The 23,803-nt window shown below is 44.7% G+C and overlaps 1 protein-coding gene across 1 annotated transcript in view; it reads right to left on the reverse strand.

The window, feature by feature from the left end:
- Positions 1–18,673, reverse strand: part of LOC142869560 (uncharacterized) — a 37,974-nt gene extending 19,301 nt beyond the window's left edge. The window contains exons 1-2 of the mRNA XM_075999999.1: positions 18,521–18,673; positions 17,779–17,954 (exon numbers count right to left, since the gene is read on the reverse strand). Coding sequence (XP_075856114.1) covers positions 17,779–17,954; positions 18,521–18,673 — 329 coding nt within the window. The remainder of the gene's footprint in view (positions 1–17,778; positions 17,955–18,520) is intronic.
- Positions 18,674–23,803: the final 5,130 nt, after the last annotated feature.

Consider the following 23,803-nt stretch of genomic DNA (forward strand, 5'->3'; position numbering starts at 1 on the left):
GATCAAACTGAAGAAAGCATCTCAGAGATTAAAGATAACACCTTCCAATTAAATAAATCAGTCACAGAGATACAGCAGACAAACAAGAGAAAAGAACAAAGCCTACAAGAGATGTGGGATTATGTGAAGAAACCTAATGTGAGGGTCATAGGATTACCAGAAGGGAAAGAAGAATACACTCAAGGGTTGGACAAGCTATTTGAAGAAATAATAGAGGAAAATTTCCCAGGCCTTGCTCGAAATCTCAATATACAAGTTCAAGAAGCTCAGAGGACCCCTGGGAGATTCAATGCAAACAGGAAGACGTCATGACATGCAGTCACCAGACTGACCAAATTATCAACTAAAGAGGCCCTTATAAGAGCTGTAAGACAAAAGAAGCAAGTAACATACAAGGGAAAGCCAATTCGAATAACACTAGACTTCTCTACTGAGACTTTACAAGCAAGGAGAGACTGGGGCCCCATTCTCACTCTTCTGAAACAAAACAGTGCCCAGCCTAGAATCTTATTCCCTGCAAAACTAAGCTTCGTATATGAAGGAGAAGTTAATACATTCTCAGATAAGCAAAGACTGAGGGAAATCACCAAGACAGGACCAGCCCTTCAAGAAGTACTCAAAACAGTGTTACCCACGGATCAGCACAATAAACACTCATGAATGTAAATCTCCTCAAAGCTAAAGATCAAAGCCCAGACACTACAATGGCTCAAGAGACAAAACAAAGCAACAAAGTTCAACCCAACATAATGAACAGAAATCTGTTCCACCTATCAGTTATCTCAATAAATGTGAATGGCTTGAACTCCCCACTCAAGAGACATAGGCTGGCCAAATGGATAAAAAAAAAAAACAAGCCAAGTATCTGCTGCCTTCAGGAAACATATCTAACCTGCAAGGATGCAATTAGACTAAAGGTAAAGGGGTGGAGAACAATATTTCAAGCAAATGGAAGCCAAAGGAAAGCTGGCTTGGCAGTGCTGATTACAGATAATATAGTTTTTAAATCAACAAAAGTAATAAAAGACAAAGAAGGTCACTATATGATGGTGAAGGGTACAGTTCAACAAGAAAACATAACAATTCTAAATATATATGCACCCAACCTTGGTGCACCCAGATTCATAAATCAAACTCTACTGGATCTAAACAAATGGATAAACAACAACACCATAATAGTTGGAGACTTTAACATCCCACTGACAGCACAGGACAGATCCTCCAAACAGAAAATCAACAAAGGAATAATGGACTTAAGCAGAACCCTAGAACAAATGGGCCTGATTGAGATTTATAGGACATTCTACCCCAAAACCACTGAATATACATTCTTCTCATCAGCTCATGGGTCATTCTCTAAGATTGACTATATCCTAGGACACAAAGCACATCTCAAACAATTTTATTTTATTTTATTTTATTTTATTTTTGTGAAGATATTTACACACAATCAAACAATTTTAAAAAATAGAAATTATACCATGTATCTTTTAAGACCACAATGGAATAAATGTAGAAATTGATCCTAACAGGAGTCCTCATTTCTACACAAAGTCATGGAAACTAAACAACCTTCTGCTGAATGATCACTTCATAAACGGGGAAATCAAGATGGAAATCAAAAGATTCTTTGAACTAAACGACAAAGGTGACACAAGTTACCAAAACTTGTGGGATGCAGCTAAAGCAGTCCTGAGAGGAAAGTTTATTTCCATAAATGCCTATATCCAAAAGTTGAAAATATCACAAATAGACAACCTAATAAATCATCTCAAAGAGCTGGAAAAAGAAGAACAGACCAACCCCAAACCCAGCAGAAGAAGTGAAATCATTAAGATCAAATCAGAACTGAACAAAATTGACAACAGGGAAACTATATGGATGATTAACAAAACAAAAAGTTGATACTTTGAAAAAATAAACAAAATTGACACACCATTGGCTAGACTAATGAAAAGCAGAAAAGAAAAATCTCTAATAAGCTCCATCAGGAACAATAAAGGAGAAATCACAACTGATGCCACAGAGATACAAGATATAATTTATGAATACTACAAAAACCTCTATGCACACAAACTGGAAAATGTGGAGGAAATGCACAATTTCTTAGAAACACACAGCCTCCCTAGGCTCAACCAGGAAGAAATAGAATTCCTAAACAGACCAATATCAAGTACTGAAATTGAAACAGCAATAAATAAACCTTCCTAAAAAGAAAAGTCCTGGACCAGATGGTTTCACACCCGAATTTTACCACATCTACAAAGAAGAACTGGTGCCTATCCTGCAGAAATTATTCCTCAACATTGAGAAGGATGGAAACCTCCCCAACACATTTTATGAAGCGAACATAACCCTGATACCAAAACCAGGAAAGGATGCAACAAAAAAAGAAAACTACAGATCAATATCACTTATGAATATAGATGCAAAAATTCCCAACAAAATCCTAGCCAGTCGAATCCAGGTGCTTATCAAGGAAATAATTCATCACAACCAAGTGGGCTTCCTCCCAGGGATGCAGGGATGGTTCAACATACGCAATCTATAAATGTAATTCACCATATAAACAGAAGCAAAAACAAAGACCATATGATCCTCTCAATAGACACAGAGAAAGCATTCAACAAAATTCAACACCCTTTTATGATAAGAATGTTCAACAAAATAGGCATAGACGGGGCTTACCTAAAAATGATACAAGCCATATATAACAAGCCCACAGCCAATATTATACTGAATGGGGAAAAATTTAAAGCATTCCCACTTAGAACTGGAACAAGACAAGGTTGCCCACTATCTCCAATTCTGTTCAACATAGTGCTGGAAGTCCTCGCTACAGCAATAAGACAATAGAGCGGAATTAAGTGCGTCCAAACGGGAGCAGAAGAGATCAAACTCTCACTCTTTGCAGATGACATGATATTATACCTAGAAAACCCCAAGGATTCAACCAAGAAACTCCTTGATCTGATAATGAATTTGGTAAAGTCTCAGGATACAAAATCAATACACAGAAATCAGAGGCATTCATATATGCCAACAACAGTAAAAGTGAGAACCAAATCAAAGACTCAATTCTCTTCAAAATAGCAACAAAGAAAATAAAGTACCTTGGAATATATTTAACTAAGGAGGTAAAAGACCTCTACAGGGAGAACTATGAAACACTGAAGAAGGAAATAGCAGAGGACGTAAACAGATGGAAAAATATACCATGCTCATGGGTTGGCAGAATCAACATTGTTAAAATGTCTATACTACCCAAAGTGACCTACAGAGTCAACGCAATCCCTATCAAAATACCATCATCATTTTTCACAGATATAGAAAAAATAATTTTACATTTTGTATGGAACCAGAGAAGACCCCATATAGCAAAATCAATCGTAGGCAATAAAAACAAAATAGGAGGTATCAATTTACCAGATTTCAAACTATACTACAAGGCTATAGTCATTAAAACAGCTTTTTATTGGCACAAGAACAGGGACATTGACTAGTGGAACAGAACAGAGAACCCAGATATAAAACCATCCTCATATAGCCAACTAATCTTTGACAAAGCAGACAAAAACATACACTGGGCAAAAGAATCCTTATTCGATAAATGGTGCTGGGAAAACTGGAGAGCCACATGTAGAAGACTGAAACAGGACCCACACCTTTCACCTCTCACAAAAATCAACTCACGCTGGGTAACTGACTTGAACCTTAGGTGCGAAACTATTAGAATTCTAGAGGAAATTGTTGGAAATAGTCTTCTAGAGATTGGCCTAGGCAAAGAATTTATAAAAAAGTCCCCAAAGGCAATCACAGCAGCAACAAAAATAAACAAATGGGACCTGATCAAATTAAAAAGCTTCTGCACAGCCAAAGAAACTCTCAAGAGAGCAAACAGACAACCCACAGAATGGGAGAAAATTTTCACAAGCTACACATCCGATAAAGGGCTGATAACTAGAATCTATTTAGAACTCAGGAAAATCAGCAAGAAAAACTCAAACAACCCTATCAAAAAATGGGCAAAGGATATGAACAGAAACTTCTCAAAAGAAGACAGAATAATGGCCAACAAACATATGAAAAAATGTTCAACATCTCTAATCATCAAGGAAATGCAAATCAAAACCACAATGAAATATCACTTAATTCCAGTGAGAATGGCCTTTATCAAAAAGTCCCCAAACAACAAATGCTGGTGTGGATGTGGAGAAAGAGGAACACTCCTACACTGCTGGTGGGACTGCAAACTAGTTCAACCTCTGTGGAAAGCAATATGGAGACACCTCAAAGTGATACAAGTAGATCTACCATTTGATCCAGCAATTCCACTACTGGGCATCTACCCAAAAGATCAAAAGTCACTTTTTGAAAAAGACACATGCACTTGAATGTTTATAGCAGCACAATTCATAATTGCCAAGCTGTGGAAACAACCCAAGTGCCCATCAATTCATGAGTGGATTAATAAAATGTGGTATATGTATACCATGGAATACTACTCAGCTTTAAGAAACAATGGTGATATAGCACCTCTTGTATATTCCTGGATAGGGCTGGAACCCATTCTACTAAGTAAAGTATCTCAAGAATGGAAAAACCAGCACCACATGTACTCACCAGCAAATTGGTATTAATGGATCAACACCTAAGTCAACATATAGGAGTGACATTTATCAGGTGTCGGGAGGGTGGGAGGGGGGAGGAAGGGACGGGTATATACAACCACAACCAGTAAGATGTGCTGCGTTTGAGGGATGGACACGCTTGAAGCTCTTACTCGAGGGGGGAGGGGGACATGGGCAATATATGTAACCTTAACACTTGTACCCCCATAATATGCTAAAAAAAAAAGTTCAATAAAATAAAATAAAACTAAGCTGGTGAGTCAGGCAATTTGCCAGTTTCTGAGAGCTACACCTTTGGGTTTTAAAGGCTGAAAGAGGAAAGGAAACAAGATCTTAGATCAAAATTGAGTGACTTGAGTTTCCCCTACTTAAAGCTGGAACCACCAGTGAAAAAGGTGATCTAGAAAAATCATAAAGAAAAAGAAAGCAGAATGAAGAATATAGTATTAGAACATAACTTGACATAGAAACAATTAAAAATACAATCAAAGCCGGGCGCGGTGGCTCACGCCTGTAATCCTAGCACTCTGGGAGGCTGAGGCGGGCGGATTGCTCGAGGTCAGGAGTTCGAAACCAGCCTGAGCAAGAGCAAGACCCCTGTCTACTATAAATAGAAAGAAATTAATTGGCCAACTAATATATATATAAAATTAGCCGGGCATGGTGGCGCATGCCTATAGTCCCAGCTACTCCGGAGGCTGAAGCAGAAGGATTGCTTGAGCCCAGGAGTTTGAGGTTGCTGTGAGCTAGGCTGACGCCACGGCACTCACTCTAGCCTGGTCAACAAGCGAGACTCTGTCTCAAAAAAAAAAAAAAAAATACAATCAATGAAGGCAAAAGTTTGTTCTTTAAAGATAAAATGGACAAAATCCTGGCAAAAGAAAGAAAGAAGATTATTAGAAATAAAAAGAGGACATAACTTCAGAAAAAATTTTGAGACAATGCTCTGATGAATTTATGCTAAAATATGTAAAAATCATGGACAATTTCCTTTAAAATATAGCTTTTCAAAAATGAATTAAAAAATAGGAAACCTGAATATAAACCATTTTAAACATAATCAACTGTTTTTAAAAAATAATCTATCCACTCCCCAAGAAAAGGTAGATCAAGATGACTTTATAGGCAATTTTTATCAGATATCCAAGGAATAGGTAATTTCAATTTTATACAAACTCTTCCAGGGTTTAGAAAAGGAATGAATGCTCTACGACTAATTTTATGAGGCCACTATAACTTTAATACCAAATCCAAACAAAGACAGTATAAGAAAGAAAAACTATAGATTAATAAATCTCAGCAATCATATAGATGGAAACATCCTAAACAAAATACTGGCAAGCCAAATTGGAATTTTAAAAAGTACATGATGATCAAGCTGAGTTTAAACCAGAAATGCAAGATGAAGATAAGACTTTACTGATGTAAATCACCATAGAAATAGAATGGAGGGGAAAACATGATCATCTCAGCAGATACAGAAAAATATTTGATAAATGTTACTGAAAGCTCGGCACTTGTCATAGAGGCTGCATCAGAAGAACGAGAACAAATGGTTTGAGGAGAAGGAAAGAGAAGTTTAATTACTTTGCCAGTAAAGGAGGAGGATGGAGACTCCTGTCTGAAATTCCTTTGCCCTGATAAGTAGAAATACAGAGTTTTTAAAGGATGGCTTCTCAGCTTCAGGCAATTGCTGATTGATATTGATGATTCTGATTGATAGATGGTCCCATCTCTGCTGAAGACAATCCCATGACCTCCCTTTACCAGGTTGGATCTGGGCCATCTCCTGTTGCACAAATAACAAAAAACTTACTCTGCCCCTCCCAACCACTGGCCTGAGGCAGACATGTAGATTTTAGTTCTCAAAAAGGAGTAGAGGATGTTTTAAAGAGACAAAATATTTTTGCTATTTCTCCCCAAGACTATTGCCTTTGTTACAATACCAACATTTATTCCTGTTAAAAGTCCTAGCAAACTAAAAATAGAAGTTAACTGCCTTAACCTGACAATGTCAATAAAAACCCCACGTAAACATCATACTTGAGAGATAAAACTTTGAAAATATTTTCTTTAAAATCAGGAATAAAACTGAGATGCCAGGGATCACTACTTCTAGTCAACCTTAAGTTGACAGTCTTAGCCAGTGCAATAAGACAAGAAAAATAAAGGAGTTCTTTTTCAGTATGGAAAGGAAGAAACAAACCTGTGATTATTTGGAGATAATATAATTGTTTACATAGAAACTTCCCAAATTTATAAATTATTTGCAAAGTTCTATATACATGATCAAAAGTTAAAAAATAACTGCATTCCTATACATCAGTGAAAGAAAAAATATTTTTAAAACTACAGTTTTTATGATGATAACAAAAAAGTACTTAATAAATCTAACAAAAGATGTGCTTTATGGACAAATTTATATAACTTTCTTGAAATGTATCAAAGAAGTCTCTCTGCTTCAGCACCATCTTTCTAGAAACCTCTGCACTGCAAGAGCCAAGTGGAAGAAGAAGGAAATGCACAGGCTGAAGTGTAAAAGAAGAAAGATGAGATGTGGAGAGATCACTCATATACTGCTGGTAGGGCTGCAAACTAGTACAATCTATGTGGAAAGTAATATGGAGATATCTCAAAGAGCTACAGATAGAATTACCATTTGATCCAGCAATCTCATTACTGGGCATCTACTCAAAAGAACAAAAGACATTCTATAAAAAAGACATCTGCACTGGAATGTTTATAGCAGCAGAATTCACAATTGCAAAGATGTGGAAACAACCCAAGTGCCCATCAATACGTGACTGGACTAATAAAATGTGGTATATGTTTACCATGGAGTTCTACTCAGCCAAAAACAATGGTGATCTAGCACCTCTTGTATTATCTTGAGTAGAGCTGGAGCCCATTCTACTAAGTGAAGTATCCCAAGAATGGAAAAACAAGCACCACATATACTCACCATCAAATTGGTATTAACTGATCAACACTTAAGTGCACATATAGTAATAACATTCATCTGGTGTCAGGGAGGTGGGAGGGGGGAGAGGGATGGATATATTCATACCTAATGGGTGCGGTATGCACCGTCTGGGGGATAGACACGCTTGAAGCTCTGACTCGGGTTAGGCAAAGGAAATATACATAACCTAAACATTTGTACCCCCATAATATGCTGAAATAATAAAAAAAAGGAAAGAAGAAAAAGAAAAATGAGGCAGAGGTCCAAGTAAACCGCTTGCTTGTGCACACATGAAGACCACAAGAGCAGAAACATGCAATGTCAGAGTCTGGGGATACTGGTACAAGTTGTTGGACCTCGTGCTACTGTCTAGAACTTGCCTCTCAGTGAATCTAGAACTTCATCGCCGTCTGATTGCTAAGACCACCTCTGAGAGACCCATCTTGCTCTTACCAAAAAAGGCCCTATTGGTCCCTTGCCCTGGACCTGACATTCTGGACTAGTTCTGTTCTCACTTGTGGCCAAGTGTAACAAGTATATTATAAATCATATATCATTACTGTTTCAGCTGAATAATAAAAAAAAAGAAGAAATATATCAAAGAAGGTATACTCATTACATACATTTTGGAAAATATAGATAGTTGAAAGACTAAAACCCCATAATCTCACTATCTAGACAACCACATTGTTATGCTTCCTTCCAGGGTTTTTTTTTTTCTCTATACTTGAAAAAATACATAGTTTAACTTACCCAGTATACATAATTTTGTATCCTGCCTTTTTAACTTTCCCTGATATCATGAGCATTTCTTCATGTTATTATTCTTGATAAACATAGCCTGAGAAGAGACACATCTTTCATGTCTTGGATAGTAGTCCTTTCCCTTCCCCCTGTTGGAGGCCTGAAAGAACTGGTTTGGGGAACTGGGAGAACTCGGCCCAACAGCAAGTCTTGGGTGTTATATGGAAACTCCTCTTGCTGAGCTCTAGAGGCTCCTTTCCCTAATCAAGCCATTCCCCAGCTAGAAACGTTCATTGTTACCCTGCCCACTTCCCTATAAATAGGAGCAGCAGCACAGGGACAGGTCCCTCTCCTGGAGCATGTCGTGTGGCGTGTCCAGCTGTGCCCCCCTCTTTGTGCAGTGGTGAGAGCTCAGGGATGCTGTGCACTCTACTGCTTCTCTGCTCACCAGTTTTTCCTTAATAAACCTTCCTTTATCCTTGTTCATGTGTTGCTAGTATGTACGTGTGATTGTGTATGTGTGTGTATGTGTGTGTGTACCTATTGGACATAGCCTTTAAACATTAAATAATATTCCATTATAGGTGAAAGCCCATAATTCACTTACTGCTGAACATTTAGGCTGTTTCCAATGTGTTGCTAGTATAAATAATGCTTTGCTGACTGTCTTTGTGTATAATGTTCTGTTTTGTTTTCATTATTTCAGCTCCTTTAACACAGATTTCTGTCAATGGAATAGCTGGGTAATGCTGTCATTAAAATGTTCATGTTATTAATACATACTGCCAATTTTCTTTGCAGAAAGGTTGTGCCAACTATGGTTCTATTGGCAGTGTATGAGAGAGGACCTGTTTCCCAATATCCCCTTTGAAAAAAGGGACATGCTCCAGGAGAGGGACCTGTTCCTGTGCTGTTGTTCTTTGCTTCGGCCCAGGTACTGATTTTATTTATTTGTTTAATGTTTTTTTTTAATTTTTATTTATTTATTTTGGGGGGAGGCAGAGTCTTACTCTGTTGCCTGGGCTAGAGTGCCATGGTGTCAGCCTAGCTCACAAACTCCTGGGCTCAAGCGATCCTACTGCCTCGGCCTCCCGAGTAGCTGGGACTACAAGCATGTGCCACCATGCCCGGCTAATTTTTTCTATATATTTTTAGTTGGCCAATTAATTTCTTTCTATTTTTAGTAGAGACAGGGTCTTATTCTTGCCCAGAGCTGGTCTCGAACTTCTGACCTTGAGCAGTCCTCCCACCTCAGCCTCCCAGAGTGCTAGGATTACAGGAATGAGCCACCGCGCCCGGCCCCAGGTACTGATTTTAAATCTTGCCAAACAGTGCTGTGTCCTAGCAGTCCTCCTTCTAAATCATTATTTAAAGAACTTGCTAAGCATGGGCTAAGTTGATTAGAGTTTTCTGCTGCATTGAACAGGAGGGCAGGTGAGTCACTTCATGTTGATGGCATAGTTTTATTGTCTAGGGGAGACGGTGCAATCAAAGTCTCTAAATCGGTTAGGCTTGTTGTGAGAAGGAAGAGATTAGCATTAGTTACAACAAAACTACAGTTATTATATTTGTCTTTCATCACCATTTAAACAATAAATCTTAAGCCATGCCTTCAACAGATTCAGCTATTTGGGAAAACAGTTTGCAGATAACTTAGTCCACTAAAAAGGAAGGAAGGAAAGGAGGGAGGGAGGGAAAGAAGAGAGGGAAGTGAGGAAGGGAGGAAGGGAGGAAGGAATCCTGGTGAGGGGAGAAGACCATAAAGAAAGTGGTTAAGGCCGGGCGCTGTGGCTCACGCCTGTAATCCTAGCTCTTGGGAGGCCGAGGCGGGCGGATTGCTCAAGGTCAGGAGTTCAAAACCAGCCTGAGCAAGAGTGAGACCCCGTCTCTACTATAAAATAGAAAGAAATTAATTGGTCAACTGATATATATATAAAAAAAATTAGCCGGGCATGGTGGCGCATGCCTGTAGTCCCAGCTACCTGGGAGGCTGAGGCAGAAGGATCACTCGAGCCCAGGAGTTTGAGGTTGCTGTGAGCTAGGCTGACGCCACGGCACTCACTCTAGCCTGGGCAACAAAGCGAGACTCTGTCTCAAAAAAAAAAAAAAAAAAAAAAGAAAGTGGTTAAGTGCATCAGAATCTGTGGGTGAGCTTATAAAAATGTATTTTCGAGCCACGGCCAAGAAGTCTGATTCCCTGTGTGTGGGGTGGGGCCCATGCACCCAGGGTGACTCTGATACAGGTGATCTATGGACCACATCTTAAGAAATACTACCCTTAAAATAAAATGATTCAATAATGATTAAATAATGATTCAAAAATGATTCAATTATTTAAGAACAAATAATATTTGTTCTTAAAAAGGTTTATATGCTAAAAACAATCTTACTGAAGTTATAAGACATAGAAATTTGGGGTCTCCCTCAAGCTATGTTCTGAAAAATATTCCCAGCCTTGTTCTTGTTGTTCAAGCATTTGCTGGAATGAACTGGCCTTGACTTTTATGAGAATGCAAGTCAGGCTCTTCAGGTTCCATTCAACTGGTAGACAACTGAAGCTTCTCTTGCTCACTCTGGCCAAACATACCAGTTTGCAGAGCAGACAGCTGGTAGATTTGACTATAAAGAGTTGATATTTGAGAGAAACAGGTTTCTCCCCTCCTCTTTCTTCCCATGACTCTCCCTCTTCTACTTCACTGAGAAGACCAAAGCTAACTTAATCTCCTTCAATGTCCCATAACCCTCCCCCCAGGAAATACCTCTGTCTTCCCTGGACCCCTGTCTCATCTGAGAAGAGAGGATAAACCTCTACTGAAAGGCTATAGCCCTACCCAGGTGCCTGTCTGTTCCCCCTTAGATGGCCCAAGCCATCACCTCTCTCTGTCCAAGTCTCTTTCTGAATTGCTCCTTCTCCTCTGCCAACAATCACATGAAGTATCTCTTGATCTAAAATAAAAGACTTGAGGGCCAGGCTCAGTGGCTCGCACCTGTAATCCCAGCACTTTGGGAGGCTGAGGTGGGAGGATCGCTTGAGGTCAGGAGTTCAAGACCGGACTGAGCAACATACTGAGACATGATCTCTACAAAAAATAGAAAATTAGCTGGACATGGCGGCACACACCTATAGTTTCAGCTACTCAGGAGGCTGAGGCGGAAGGATTGCTTGAGCCCAGGAGTTTGAGGTTGCAGTGAGCTGTGATGACACCACTGCACTCTAGCCTGGGAGACAGAGTAAGACCCTGTCTCCTAATAAATGACCCTGTCTCTAAATTAAGTAATTATTAATTAATAAAATAAAATAAAACACTTGATCTATCTTGTGTCTTTCTTGTCCCTACCTTTTGTTTTGCCCTCAAGCATCTTGCAAGGGGGACTTGCTCATACCACCTCAACCACCTCACTGAAACCACTTTCCTCAGAAGTTACCGAAATCTCCTACCTAACCACCAAAACCAATTTTCTTCTCAGTCCTCATTGGTGTCTGTAAAATTTGGCCCCATCCATCCATCCATTCATTTATTTAACAAATATTCATTGAGCACCTACCAATAAGCTTTCCATGGTCAGTGTGCCTTCGACTGTCACCCAGTACTGTCCTCCTGGGAGCCAGGCGGTTCTTCTCAGCCCCGCACTTTCCCTGTACTCATCCCTCACTGCCTCACTTCTCCCCTCCACCCCCAGATGAAGTCCTTCTAGGTGTCCTCTCCAGCCCTTTCCCAGTCCTGCTTCCCTCCCTCTCCCTCTCTGGCTAAATTGCATCTACTCTTATGCCTTACAAATCTGTAATTCTACCCTGACTTCTCACTCATCCTTTCCAGCAACTTCCTGCCTCACTTGTCCAAGGCAACACGTGCAGGTTGAATTTTTCCTTGAACTGTTTCTCCTATCTTCCTTCCTTCTGTTAATTGTAACAACAGTGCTCCAGATTTCCAGGCTAGAAACCTCTGGTCATCTTCAATTCCTTCCTCTTCCTTGTCCCTAATATCATCCACAATAGTTGTTTGGCAGCAGCTGTTATTCCTCCAAATTGTTTATCCCATCGTGTCCTCTTGCTCACTTTGCCACATCATGCTTGTCACTCTGACTGTTGCGGCAGCCTCTCTGTGCGTGTTGACGCCAGTTCTGCCAGCCCTGCTCTGAGCTTTCGTCACACCACTGACGGATTGGTTTTCAGCTACGGGGACCAGGAAGGGGGTTTTCTCCTGTCATCTCCTTAGCAAGAATTGTTTTGCAGAATGGCCTTTGTGGCCTGCCCTGGAAGGCAGCTGCTTGGATCCTGAGGGCAGGGGTCAATCTTGCTGTCTTATCAGAGCCATGGAGACAGGCTGGAATTGCTGCTGCCACCCCCTCACAACTGAAAGGTGCCAGAAACCAGAAGTCCTGAAGCATGTCTCCTCAGACAGAGGCCATTTGGTGATGACTGACCTTCTTTGGGCTGTGGCTGGGTCTGTCTGCACTGCAGGCATCTGTGGTAAGGAATGACCATTGCCAAAAGCACTGCTACTCTGCAGGCAGCTCTGTGGGAGACATCATCTTCACTTTGAGTTTTTGAGTGTGTCCACTGACTTGTTTTGTTAATTGACCCATACAACTCATACATCTGGGATTTCTTTATAGAGACAGGGTCTCGCTCTATCGCCCAGGCTGGAGTGCAGTGGCACAATCACAGCTCACTGTAGCCTTGAACTCCTAGATGCCAGCCATCCTCCCACCTCAACCTCCAAACTAGCTGGGATTATAGGTATGTGCAACCACACATGGCTAATTTTTAAATTTTTTGTAGAGATAGGATCTAGCTATGTTGCCAAGGCTGATCTCAAACTCCTGGCCTCAAGCAAGCCACCCGCCTCAGCCTCCCAAAGTGCTGGGATTGCAAGCATGAGCCACCACACCTGGCCTGGGATTTCTTTTTTACTTCTCTCAGTAGGTATATTTTGACCCTATGAATAGTATAAATGTTAGCAACTCATGTTTCTGTTGTGCTTTATAGCTTATCTTGTTAATAGTGGCCCCATTTCACAGGTGAGGAAACTGAGACCTCACCTTGCAAGTGGCAGGGCTGAGGGCTTCAAGGTAAGCACCAAAGCTCTGAAAATGTGAGCTGTTGCCCAGCTCTGGGATGGTCACCGACGGGTGGAGAGTTGGAGTAGGGATGGAGAAATGGTGACCAACCTGCCTCGAGTTCTTGCCTGCTACATGCAGAGGGGCCTTAGCCTGAGAGCAAGTCAGGTACATTTACAGGGGCAAAGGATGCGACACCAGGATATTTCTGCTGACTCCCTAGTGTCTCCTTTCTGTCATGATGTCAGAGTGAGTTGTGATAGCTGTTGACACCTTAGGGTGACAAGATCACTGTCAGAAGACACATGTGATGTCACATAAAATGGACAGTCGTTCAGACGTTCTCTCAGAGGGGAAAGCTTTCTCCAGGGACAGTGAGGGTACTAGAGTCAGCACTGAGGTGGGGCCACTCCTCACACCTGAGTCCCTGAAACCTCCATCACATCTGTCACCACTTGAGTCAGAGAGCTCCAGCACGGTAGTTATTTTTCTTTACTTAAACTGTGACAATGTGCTGTCCAGTCGTTGTCTTGTGCCTCTCAGGGCTCCAGGGATGGCAAGGCTGATGGTGACAACAGGCATGGTTTCCTCTGGGTGACCCTCTGGTGACTCTGTAGTATGAAAAGGTGATGGGTATGGTGTTGACACTGGAGAAGGCGTGGTGGCAGCTAGGGTGATACTGGTGGAAGATAACGTTGCAAAGAGGGCTGAAGTCACTCTCTGGAGAAACAACAAAGCCTGGGCGTTGTGGTTGAAGGTTATTTATTCTTAGCATCTGGTCTGTCCGTCTTGAATTTTTCCTGGAATTGGAGCGTAGGAGCCCATAAATCATATCACCCACGATGTTTCACTTTCCTGCCATTATTTGCTGAGTGGTGAGGCTCTGTGCCAGGCTGCCTGAGGCAGTGGAGAGCCCAAGGAAAGCACTCACCTCTGGGGTAAGTCCTGTCCCAACTCTCCACGGGCTCTCGCTCTGCCTGCTCACGCCCGGGACCTTCTCCACCTGGCTTCCTCCCCAGGCTTCAGATCTCTGCTCAGTTGCACAGCACTTCCTCCAAGAGGCCTTCCTGGCTTGCTAATTTAAATGAAGCTCCTCTCTGGTATGCTCATCACACCCTGAACCTGTTCCTCAGTGCATTTACCATATCTGCAGTTGGGAACTTTTCTGGAATGATTTAATGTCAGTCTGCATACAGGGTCTTAGCTCCAGAAGACTGGGCCATGTCTGTTTCACTTTTCACTGTGTACATATAGTGTTGCCCTAATGTCAGGCATGTGGGTGGCAGTCCTTTTATAATTGGTTAATAAATGTAGGGTAGAGGAATAATTGAATGGCCATCTCCACAGGGTTTGTGAGGGTTTCTGTTCTTCCCTCCATTGATGGGCTGGCTGGTTTGTGAAGAGTTGTGTGCTGCAGCAGTAGCTTAGCAAGTGAGGAGGCAGGCCCAGCTGCCCCACTTATGGGTTATGAGACCTTAAACAATTCACTTAGACAGAGGGCTTTGGAAAGAAGGAACCCTGACTTAATCATTGTAGCATCCAGAGCACCTGAAGTAAGTAGAAGTTGTGCAAGTGAATGAATAACTCCAAAGTCTGAGCCCTTTCTTATTGTGAATTCCTACAAACCCACTGTCAACTGGACTCCTTATACAGAGAATAGATGTCTATGCAGTCCTTAAAAATGCACACATGGAAAACAGAGCTGCCTGCAACACAAGCTTGTGTCCTCCATATGTGCAGGGCCACCATTGTGGAGCATCACACACAAGCACAGACACTCAGCTCCTGGGGACTCTTCAGAGTCTTAGGGAAAATGTTGGGTATTTAAACCTCTATGAAGTGCCAATATATTCAGTTCATTGCAACTCAACTCCTCAGCATGTGCTAGGGAAGGAACTCAGCTCAGTAGAAAGAAAGGTAAAAGGTAGGAATATATTTAACCAAGGAAGAGAAAGACCTCTACAGGGAGAACTACAAAACACTGAGGAAGGAAATAACAGAGGATGTAAACAAATGGAAAAATATACCATGCTCATGGATCAGCAGAATCAACATTGTTAAAATGTATGTACTACCCAAAATGATTTACAGATTCAATGCAATTCCCATTAAAATACCAATGCCATTTTTCACGGATCTAGAAAAAATAATTCTACATTTCATATGGAACCAAAAAGGCCCTGTATAGCCAAAAAAACAAAACAAAACAAACAAAAACAAAACAAAACAAAACCTTAAGCAAAAAGAGCAAATCAGGAGGCATCACTTTACCAGACTTTAAGCTATAGTACAAGTTATAGTAACCAGAGCAGCATGGTACTGGCTCAAGAACAGAGACCTAGACCAATGGATCAGGACTGAGAACCTAGATATAAAACCATCATCATATTGCCATCTGATCTTTGACAAAGCAGACAAAAACATACACTGGGAAAAAGGATCCCTATTCAAGAATGGTGCTGAGAAAATTTGTTAGCCACATGTAGAAGATTGAAACAGGATCTGCACCTCTCATCACTCACAAAAATTAATTCACAATGAATAACAGACTTAAACCTAAGGCATGAAACTATAAGAATTCTAGAAGAAGAGGCCAGAAAAAACTCTTAGAGATATCAGCCTAGGCAAAGAATTTATGAAGAAGACACCAAAGGCAATCACAGCCACAACAAAAATAAATAAATGAGACCTGATTAAATTAAAAAGCTTCTGCATAGCCATGGATACAATCGGTAGAGGGAACAGGCAACCACAGAATGGGAGAGAATATTTGCATGCTACATATTTGATAAAGGGCTAATAACTAGAATCTACAAATAACTCCAGTGAATTGGCAAGAAAACATCAAACAATCCCATTAAAAAGTGGGCAAAAGACATAAACAGAAGCTTTTCAAAAGAAGATAGACTAATGGCCAATGAGCATATGAAAAAATGCTCGATGTCTCGAATCATCAGGGAAATGCAAATCAAAACCACAATGAGATATCACCTAACTCCAGTGAGAATGGCTTTTATCAAAAAAGTCTCAAAAAAAAACAGATGCTGGCATGGATGCGGAGAGAAGGGAACACTCATACACTGCTGGTGGGACTACAAACTAGTACAACCTCTATGGAAAGTAGTATGGAGATACCTCAAAGAACTAAAATTAGATCTATCATTTGATCCAGCAATCCCACTACTGGGTGTTTACCCAAAGGAAAAAGGACATTTTATTTAAAAAAAACAAACAAAAAAACCCACTTGCATCCAAATGTTTATAGCAACGCAATTCACAATCGCAAAGATGTGGAAACAACAGAGGTGCCCATCAATACATGAGTGGATTAATAAAATGTGGTATATGTATACCATGGAGTTCTACTCAGCCATAAACAAAATGGTGAACTAATACCTTTTGTAACAACCTGGATGGAACTGGAAACTATCATTTTAAGTGGAGTATCACAAGAATGGAAGAATAAAAACCATATACACTCCCCACTAAATTGAAACTTACAGATCAACACTCAAGTGCACATATGGTAGTAAAATTCAACAGAAAGCAAGCAGGTGGGAGGGGGCAGGAGGAGATGGGTAAATTCAAATCTAATGGATACAATGCATACTATATGGGTGATGGACACTCATAACTGAAACTGTACAAAAACAATTCATGTAACCAAAACGTTTATACTCCCATAATATTCTGAAATAAAAAAATAAAAAGAAAGGTAAAAGGTTGAAAGTAGAAGAGATGGCCCATAAGGTCCCAGGCCTGGCCTTCAGAGAAGTTGCTCTGTGAGCTACATTATATGCCTATGTGAAGCATTTAACAGCACCGTGAACCTGGAGAACATACAGGGTAGTAAAACCACTTGTTTGAGCACATAAAAGGCCAACCGCCTCTTGGCCTATCCTAGCAATGAAAATACAAATCACTTGCAGGTCAAATATTGCCAGGCTGAGCCCAGAAACGGGCGTGGAGAGGTTGCTAAGCGAGGAACTGGGAAGCAGTGCTGTCAGCTCAAGCGTGTCTCTGCTCCATGGCCGAGGTTGGCATTCAGAGTCAGGTCATGCGATAAGCCACATTCTGAATAAACCAAGCCAGCCCTTGGAAACCCACAGGAGGGATGGGGTGGCTTTTTAGAGACACAAGAATCCCTGGAAGAATGGACATACCCCTGAGCCCACTCTACTCCTGGTTCCATCGCCCTCCTGGCCCAGTCTCCCAGCTCTGAAATGGAGTGGCCCTCTCTCCAACATGTTCTTATGGCTCTTCTGTTCATGGAAGGTGCCGTCTTGTTTCGCACTCATGACAGCCCTATGCAGTCGCCCCTTCCCATTTGGCTCGATGGGACAATGAGACCTTGCAACTCCAGAGTTAAAGGGACCTTGCCTGTGCTCCCTGGGCTGGTGGGTGGCAACATCGACACTGGGTCTGCTGAGTTTAAGTTTCTGCTCTTCGCTGTACGTCTTGCTGCCCACTGGCCTAAATTCAATTGATTTTCTTGGCAGGACCTCTTGTCCAAGGATCCCTTCCTGTTGGGTGTCCCCAAGCACGTTGGGGGTTTCCTGGGGGAGAGGTGAGCCTGTGGAGGGTTTTGGTGTCCTCAGTCACAGGTTGGGGTGGCCTCCCCCAGACTGACAGATAGATTGGAGGTTCTGGGAGGAGGCCGGTGGGTGCCCTGTGGTGTGGATCTTCCTCCCACCTTGTACTCGCTCCAGCCCCGTGACCTCCAGTGGCTTCTCAGGGTGGTGGCCTCTCGGTTACTGGGCCACCGATAGCATTGGAAACGGAGACTTATTCTGACCTGGTTCCTTCCCGTGGGGCATGGAATCAGGACTGCCAGGCTTCCATCTGAGTCATTCCTTCCAGGAGCCACCACGTTTCCGTTTGTCCCTGTCCAGCCCACTTCTGTCCTCCCTGCTTTTTCCTTTCACCCTTGAGAACCAAGGCTTTTTCTTAAGGAAGCCCCTCTCCACGGCACTCCTTTGTGGAAACCTTGGGCAGAGGAGGCTCTGCTGCCTGGTCCGTGTGACCCACGCCTGGGAGAGGGCCCTGCCAGCAAGTGTGGAAACACACCCTAGCTTCCAATATAGGCAGGTCATCGGTAAGCCCTTCAGGGAACAGGACTGACCTGCTTCCAGCCCCCCAGCAGCTGCCCTGGGCTTTCCCCCACCAAGGCCCCGCAATGCCTGCTGCGGCTCGCTCTCAGCAATGCGCAGGACTCCGCGCTCTGGGGCGTGCCTACGCTTGGGGCAACATGGGGACTCCCTTGCTCATTTATCATCCCTCCGACTTCGCTGTTTCTCTACGTCACACCTCCGTGCTCACTTGCCAGCGCCACCCTGTTTTGGGCTCCTCTCTGCAGACCCAGCATCCCGGCTCTTCCGAGTTTGGTGACCCTAACATGGGGCCAATTGTCAAACGGGTCCCTAGCACTTTTTAGGTTGACTTTAAATCACAGATTTTGCAACTTAAGAACTTCAGGCTCAAGAGGTCATGCCATTCACCACCCTGCTTTTTACATGGATCACCTGGGACCTGGAGAGATGGGGCAGGACGTGGTCACAGGTGCCAGGACAGTTTGCAGCAAGGACTTGGCCCCAGGGCTGCTGAATCCCCAAGCTACCCTCTGCTCCAACCCTGGGAGCCATGATTCCCATGGGGATGCCTCTTCCACACTCTCAGGACAAGCCCAGAGTGGCAGCGGAAGCCCCTTCCAGCCTCCATTTCCTCCCTGAGTGCTGAGTAGGTGTGGGGCTGTGGGGTGGCAGGGCTGGAGGGTGGGAAGTGGTGGTTGTTTCATTTGCTCTCAGCCAAGCCTTTAAGACGTTTCAAGGAGGCAGAATGATCCCTTCCCCAGCATGGAGTCTCTTGCTCTCTGTCAGAGGCCGTCTTCCTTCCCACCCCTCCCTCCGGTGAGAGCTTTCCCAGGCCTGCTGAGGTCGGGACGGAGCTGTACCTCTGGCTTTGCTTTGTGCTCCTGGCCTCTCAGCCTCTCCTGGACCCCAGACCCTTCCAGAAGACTCAGACACCCAAAAATACAAAATAAAACCCAAACCCTGGAGCCAGACCGGCAACCTGGAAAGCGGCGGGAAAAGAACCAGGGGACCCCAGAGGGGACATCTCCCATAGGCTTTTTGTCCCCTCAGCCCCAGCTCTGTGGGGAGCGAGTGCAGAGGAGGCTGAGGCCAACACAGGGCCAGCAGCCCTGCCTGCAGGCTCCCACCTGAGAGGAGGCTTTAGACTCAAGTTCAAGGCCAGGAGCCCCTGCCAGTGTCTCGTGGCCGCCCGGTCTCTCTGCACCACTCCCTGGGCCAGCTGCCCCTGCTTCCTCTGTCCCTCCTTTTCTGTGCTGTTGTCCCTGATGTTCTCCTCTCTGTGTGTTGGCTTTGATTTGTCTGCTTCTCGCCTGCCTCGTCCTCCGACTCTACATCTTTATATGAGTTTTCCTTCCATTCCCTCACCCAGCCCGCTTTTCTCCGTCACAGTCTCTGTCCTCCACTTGCCCTCTCTCCCTCTCGCTGCAATCCTGCCTGCCTCTTTCTCTCCACAACATAAGCTCTGGCTGACCCATGGATTCTCCCACACCAGGCCACCCTTGCCCTGCTAGACATCTTTCTGTGTCCTTTTTTCTCCATCTTTCTAGCATTCTCCCTCTCTCTCCCCCATCCTGTCCCGTCTCTGCCCATTCGCACATCTCTCTCTCTCCATCTGTCTCTGACGGGCTCCCCGAAGCCAGCCTCCCCTACCCCTAGAACGCTGCCCCAGCAACATCTCTTACCTGGGACCGCTGGCTGAAGGAGGCAACAACATAAGCAGCTCAGGAGCACCCAGGGGACGCCCCTCATGGCTCCAGCAAGGGTCCGTCCAGCTCCCCTGGGGACGCTCCGCAGCACAGAAGCAGTGGTGTGGGGCGCAGAGGTGAGCGGAAGCCTGTGCCACCGGCTGCTGGCCTGAAGCAGGTGTATTTCCCTGAAGGGGCCGGAGGACCAAGGGAGGAGGACAAAAGAAGGCGGGGCCCCACGCCAGTCATCCCTGCCCTGGCTTTTCTTTCCTCAGTCTCCACCCCCTTCCCCCACCAGGAAAGACCAAAATACCAGTACACCCATTGCTCTGCTCCTGTCCCCCTCCCAGCTGAGGGGGATGGGGAGGGGTGTGGGGCAATGTGCAGGCCGCCCCACCCCCAGGCTCCTGGGCCTTGTCCTCCCTCCCCAGGGGCTGCCCTGCTGGGGAGAATGGGGAAGAAAGGGGCCCAGAAGGAGTGAGTCTGGGGCTTATGAATAGGGCAGAGGGAATAAGGAGACCCTAAGGAACACAGGGAGTGGGGGACAATGTAGGGTGAGGGTAGGAATAGAAATACCTTGTGTACCATCTTCTAGAAAGGGGTGGTGGGCTTATAACCTCTGCTCAGTGCCAGGCACATGGTGGACCCTCACCAGATGGCAGATTTCTTCTTTTCAGAACATGGAACACAGTGCCAGGGGCCAGAGACCCCGACAATCTGGGCAAGCAGCGTGAGGGATCTGGCCTGGGCAGGGGGTGAGGGCAGAACGTAGGTAGAAGTGAGTAACAGAACCCTAGGAGGATGTGGGGGTGCTCCTGGAGACTTTGGGGCTCAGGTCACCCCATGTTGACTTCTTGGGACTCACAGGCACAAGCAAGAAGGGACAGGGACTCCACACAGGGTGCACGGAGCAGGATCCTACAGGTGAGGGAGGGTAGTTGGCATAGCTCTGCAAAGGAAATAACAGAAATCCCCACCGCCTGCCAGATGTGAACCCCTGCTTCTGGCTCCTCAAGATTTGGTTCCTGAGTGTGGGGTATCTGCAGAATGACTGGTCCCAGAGCAGGGGGCCAGGCTCTCTGACGCTGTGCAGCCCAGGATGAGGACTGGGCATTTCCACAATCCCAGGCAGAGCCAGCCTTGCCCAAGGAGTAGACAGCTGCACTGTGGTGCCATCTCAGAGGGCCACTGAGGCCCTGTTGACACTTGCTTTCCGAAGCTAAAAGTCCAGTTTTGGCCCTAGCACAAAAGCTGGACCGTGCTGCTATGATGCAAGTACTACAGAGAAGCGGTGTGGTATCCAATGGTCCCTCCACTTCTGTAGGGACAAGTTGACCCCGTTCTTTCCTGGGAGTAAGAAACTCCTAAAGGTAGTGAGGGATGTGGGGCATGGAGCACCTGGACAGGGTAGCAGGAGGACACCACTGAGAGAATTTGCATCGACACCCAGCTCGGTTTTCTTGATCATTTTTCTCTGTCAGCTGTTGTTCATGGTTTCTTCCTGTCACCTTTCTGTATGTCCTGTTTGGTGATGCTCTCTGGACTGCAGGTTCCCATCTGTGAAAGCATGTCAGGTTAGAGCGGAGGAGGAGCTGGACGTCGTGCTGACCTAGCACAGATAACCTCCCACCTTCCAACGCAAGAAGGCCAGAGGTGCGGCGTCTTCTGGAGGCTGCTGTGGTGGCCAAGACTCCAGGTGGGCATTGGGACACCTGGGCTGGATCTTAGCTCTGCCCTTGAGGCAAGTCCTGGCCTCTTTGAGTCTTGTTTCCCTCATCCATCTGTGAAATGCGATACTACACCTACCCAAAAGGTTGCGAAGCTGAATGAGCTGGTAGATGTTAAAGGGCTTTCCAGACGCACGGGCACGGTGGACGGCAGCTGGCTCCTCGCTGCACCCTGGCATCCTCTCTGAAGGTAGATTCACGTGAGGCCAGCCAGGGGAAGAGCAGTAGGGACATGAATTTCCAGGCCCATCTACCTACAAAGGTCCTTCCTACATCCCCTTTGAGCTTTACATTTTGACTAGGCACCTGAGACCTCGGGTAATGAGGCGTGTGCAATTTGTATCCATCTTCTCCCTGCCCAGCTCTGGTTCTCTTTTGTTTTCCCTTGGTGCCCAGATCCTCTCAGCTTGCCCACTTTCCAGGGTTAGGTCACTTCTAGGTCTCCGTGACAAAAGCCCCTCCCTTTATCTGGGGCAGATCACAGGATGCCCATGTGTCCCTCCTTCTCCCCTCCCAAGGCATCTGGTGGAAACAGAGTAGAGAGGAAAGGGGAGGAAATGAGTGGGTCCTATGAGTTCTGTCTGGTGGAGACCTCCTGGGCCTGCAGACTGCACAATATTCCCAGGGGCATGAATCTGAAGTCAGGTGTTTTTGTTTTTTCCTGAGACAGGGTCTCACTCCGTCACCCTGGGTAGAGTGCAGTGGTGTCATCATAGCTCACTGCAGCCTCAAACTCCTGGGCTCAAGTGATCCTCCTGCCTCAGCCTCTCCAGTAGCAGGGACTACAGGCATGAGCCACCACACCCAGTCTTGAAGTCAGGTTTAAGTTGATATTCCATGGGGGGCAAAAAGACTTGGGGTGTAAGAAAGTTGGAGCAAGGATAAGATCATGAGCTTTTCACATGGAAGGAAGACTCACTTGGGCAGATAGCTGGGTTCTGGGTAGCACTGATGGGATCTTCAAGGGAGATTTCTCTTCTAAGCTGCCCAAAGTAGGAGTCTCTAATTTTGGGGGGTTCCCTAAAATTGCTTACCTCCCTGTCATTTATGCCTTCATAGAACTTCATGCTGCTAATAAAGTTAATTCTGATCAGACTGAGACAAGACAGGAAGTTGGAAGTTTATTAAGTCTGATTTATGAAGTCTTGAATAAAAAGACGTGGAACTAGAGTGCCAGGCCCTGTGTATGTCCCCATAAACTTGGGAGGTGCATATCACTATTTCCATCTCACAAGTGAGAACACTGAGGTTCCAGGAGATAAACATGATTCCCATTATCACTGAGTCATGGGCCAGGTTGAATGATCAAGTGAAACCAGAGAATGCTAACTCCCTGGTCACATTTTTCCCGGGTCACACACTAAGTCACAAAACTGGAATGTGAGTCCAGGTCTGCCTGGCTCTAAAGCAAAAAAAAAAAAAAAAAAGCTGGGGGGAAGGGAGGACAGAATTTACCTAGGCTGAGTGCTCAACTCCATGGTACTTCCCCATGGCAGAGACCAGAGATGGCCTTTAAAAAAGGACCCACTGTCCAGCTGCAAGAAGCATGGCTGGTTGACAGCTTCCAACTGTTGGCTCCTTCAGGGTGGGCCTCAGCTTTTAAGCTAAGATCATGCTCCTCTTTGGACGACCCTTTTGCCAATGGCTGAGCAAGGCGGCAGGCAGCACAGGACCTGGCCATTTCCACCTCGTGGGACTCCCCTTACAGGCAATCTGTGCCTGAGAGCACCCCACAGGGCAGAGACTCTGTGCCTTTGTCAGCTCTGCCATGTCCTCCTGCCCAATCCTGCCACTTCCCCTTTCTTATGCAGGTGTTACTCCCCAGTAAACGTTTGCATTTCTAACTCCATCACTCCATACTCCACAGTTCAGTAAGGAGGCATATGGGCCTGGTGGGCTGGCG

This window comes from Microcebus murinus, chromosome 1 (genome assembly GCF_040939455.1).
Source record: "Microcebus murinus isolate Inina chromosome 1, M.murinus_Inina_mat1.0, whole genome shotgun sequence".
Classification (NCBI taxonomy): domain Eukaryota; kingdom Metazoa; phylum Chordata; class Mammalia; order Primates; family Cheirogaleidae; genus Microcebus; species Microcebus murinus.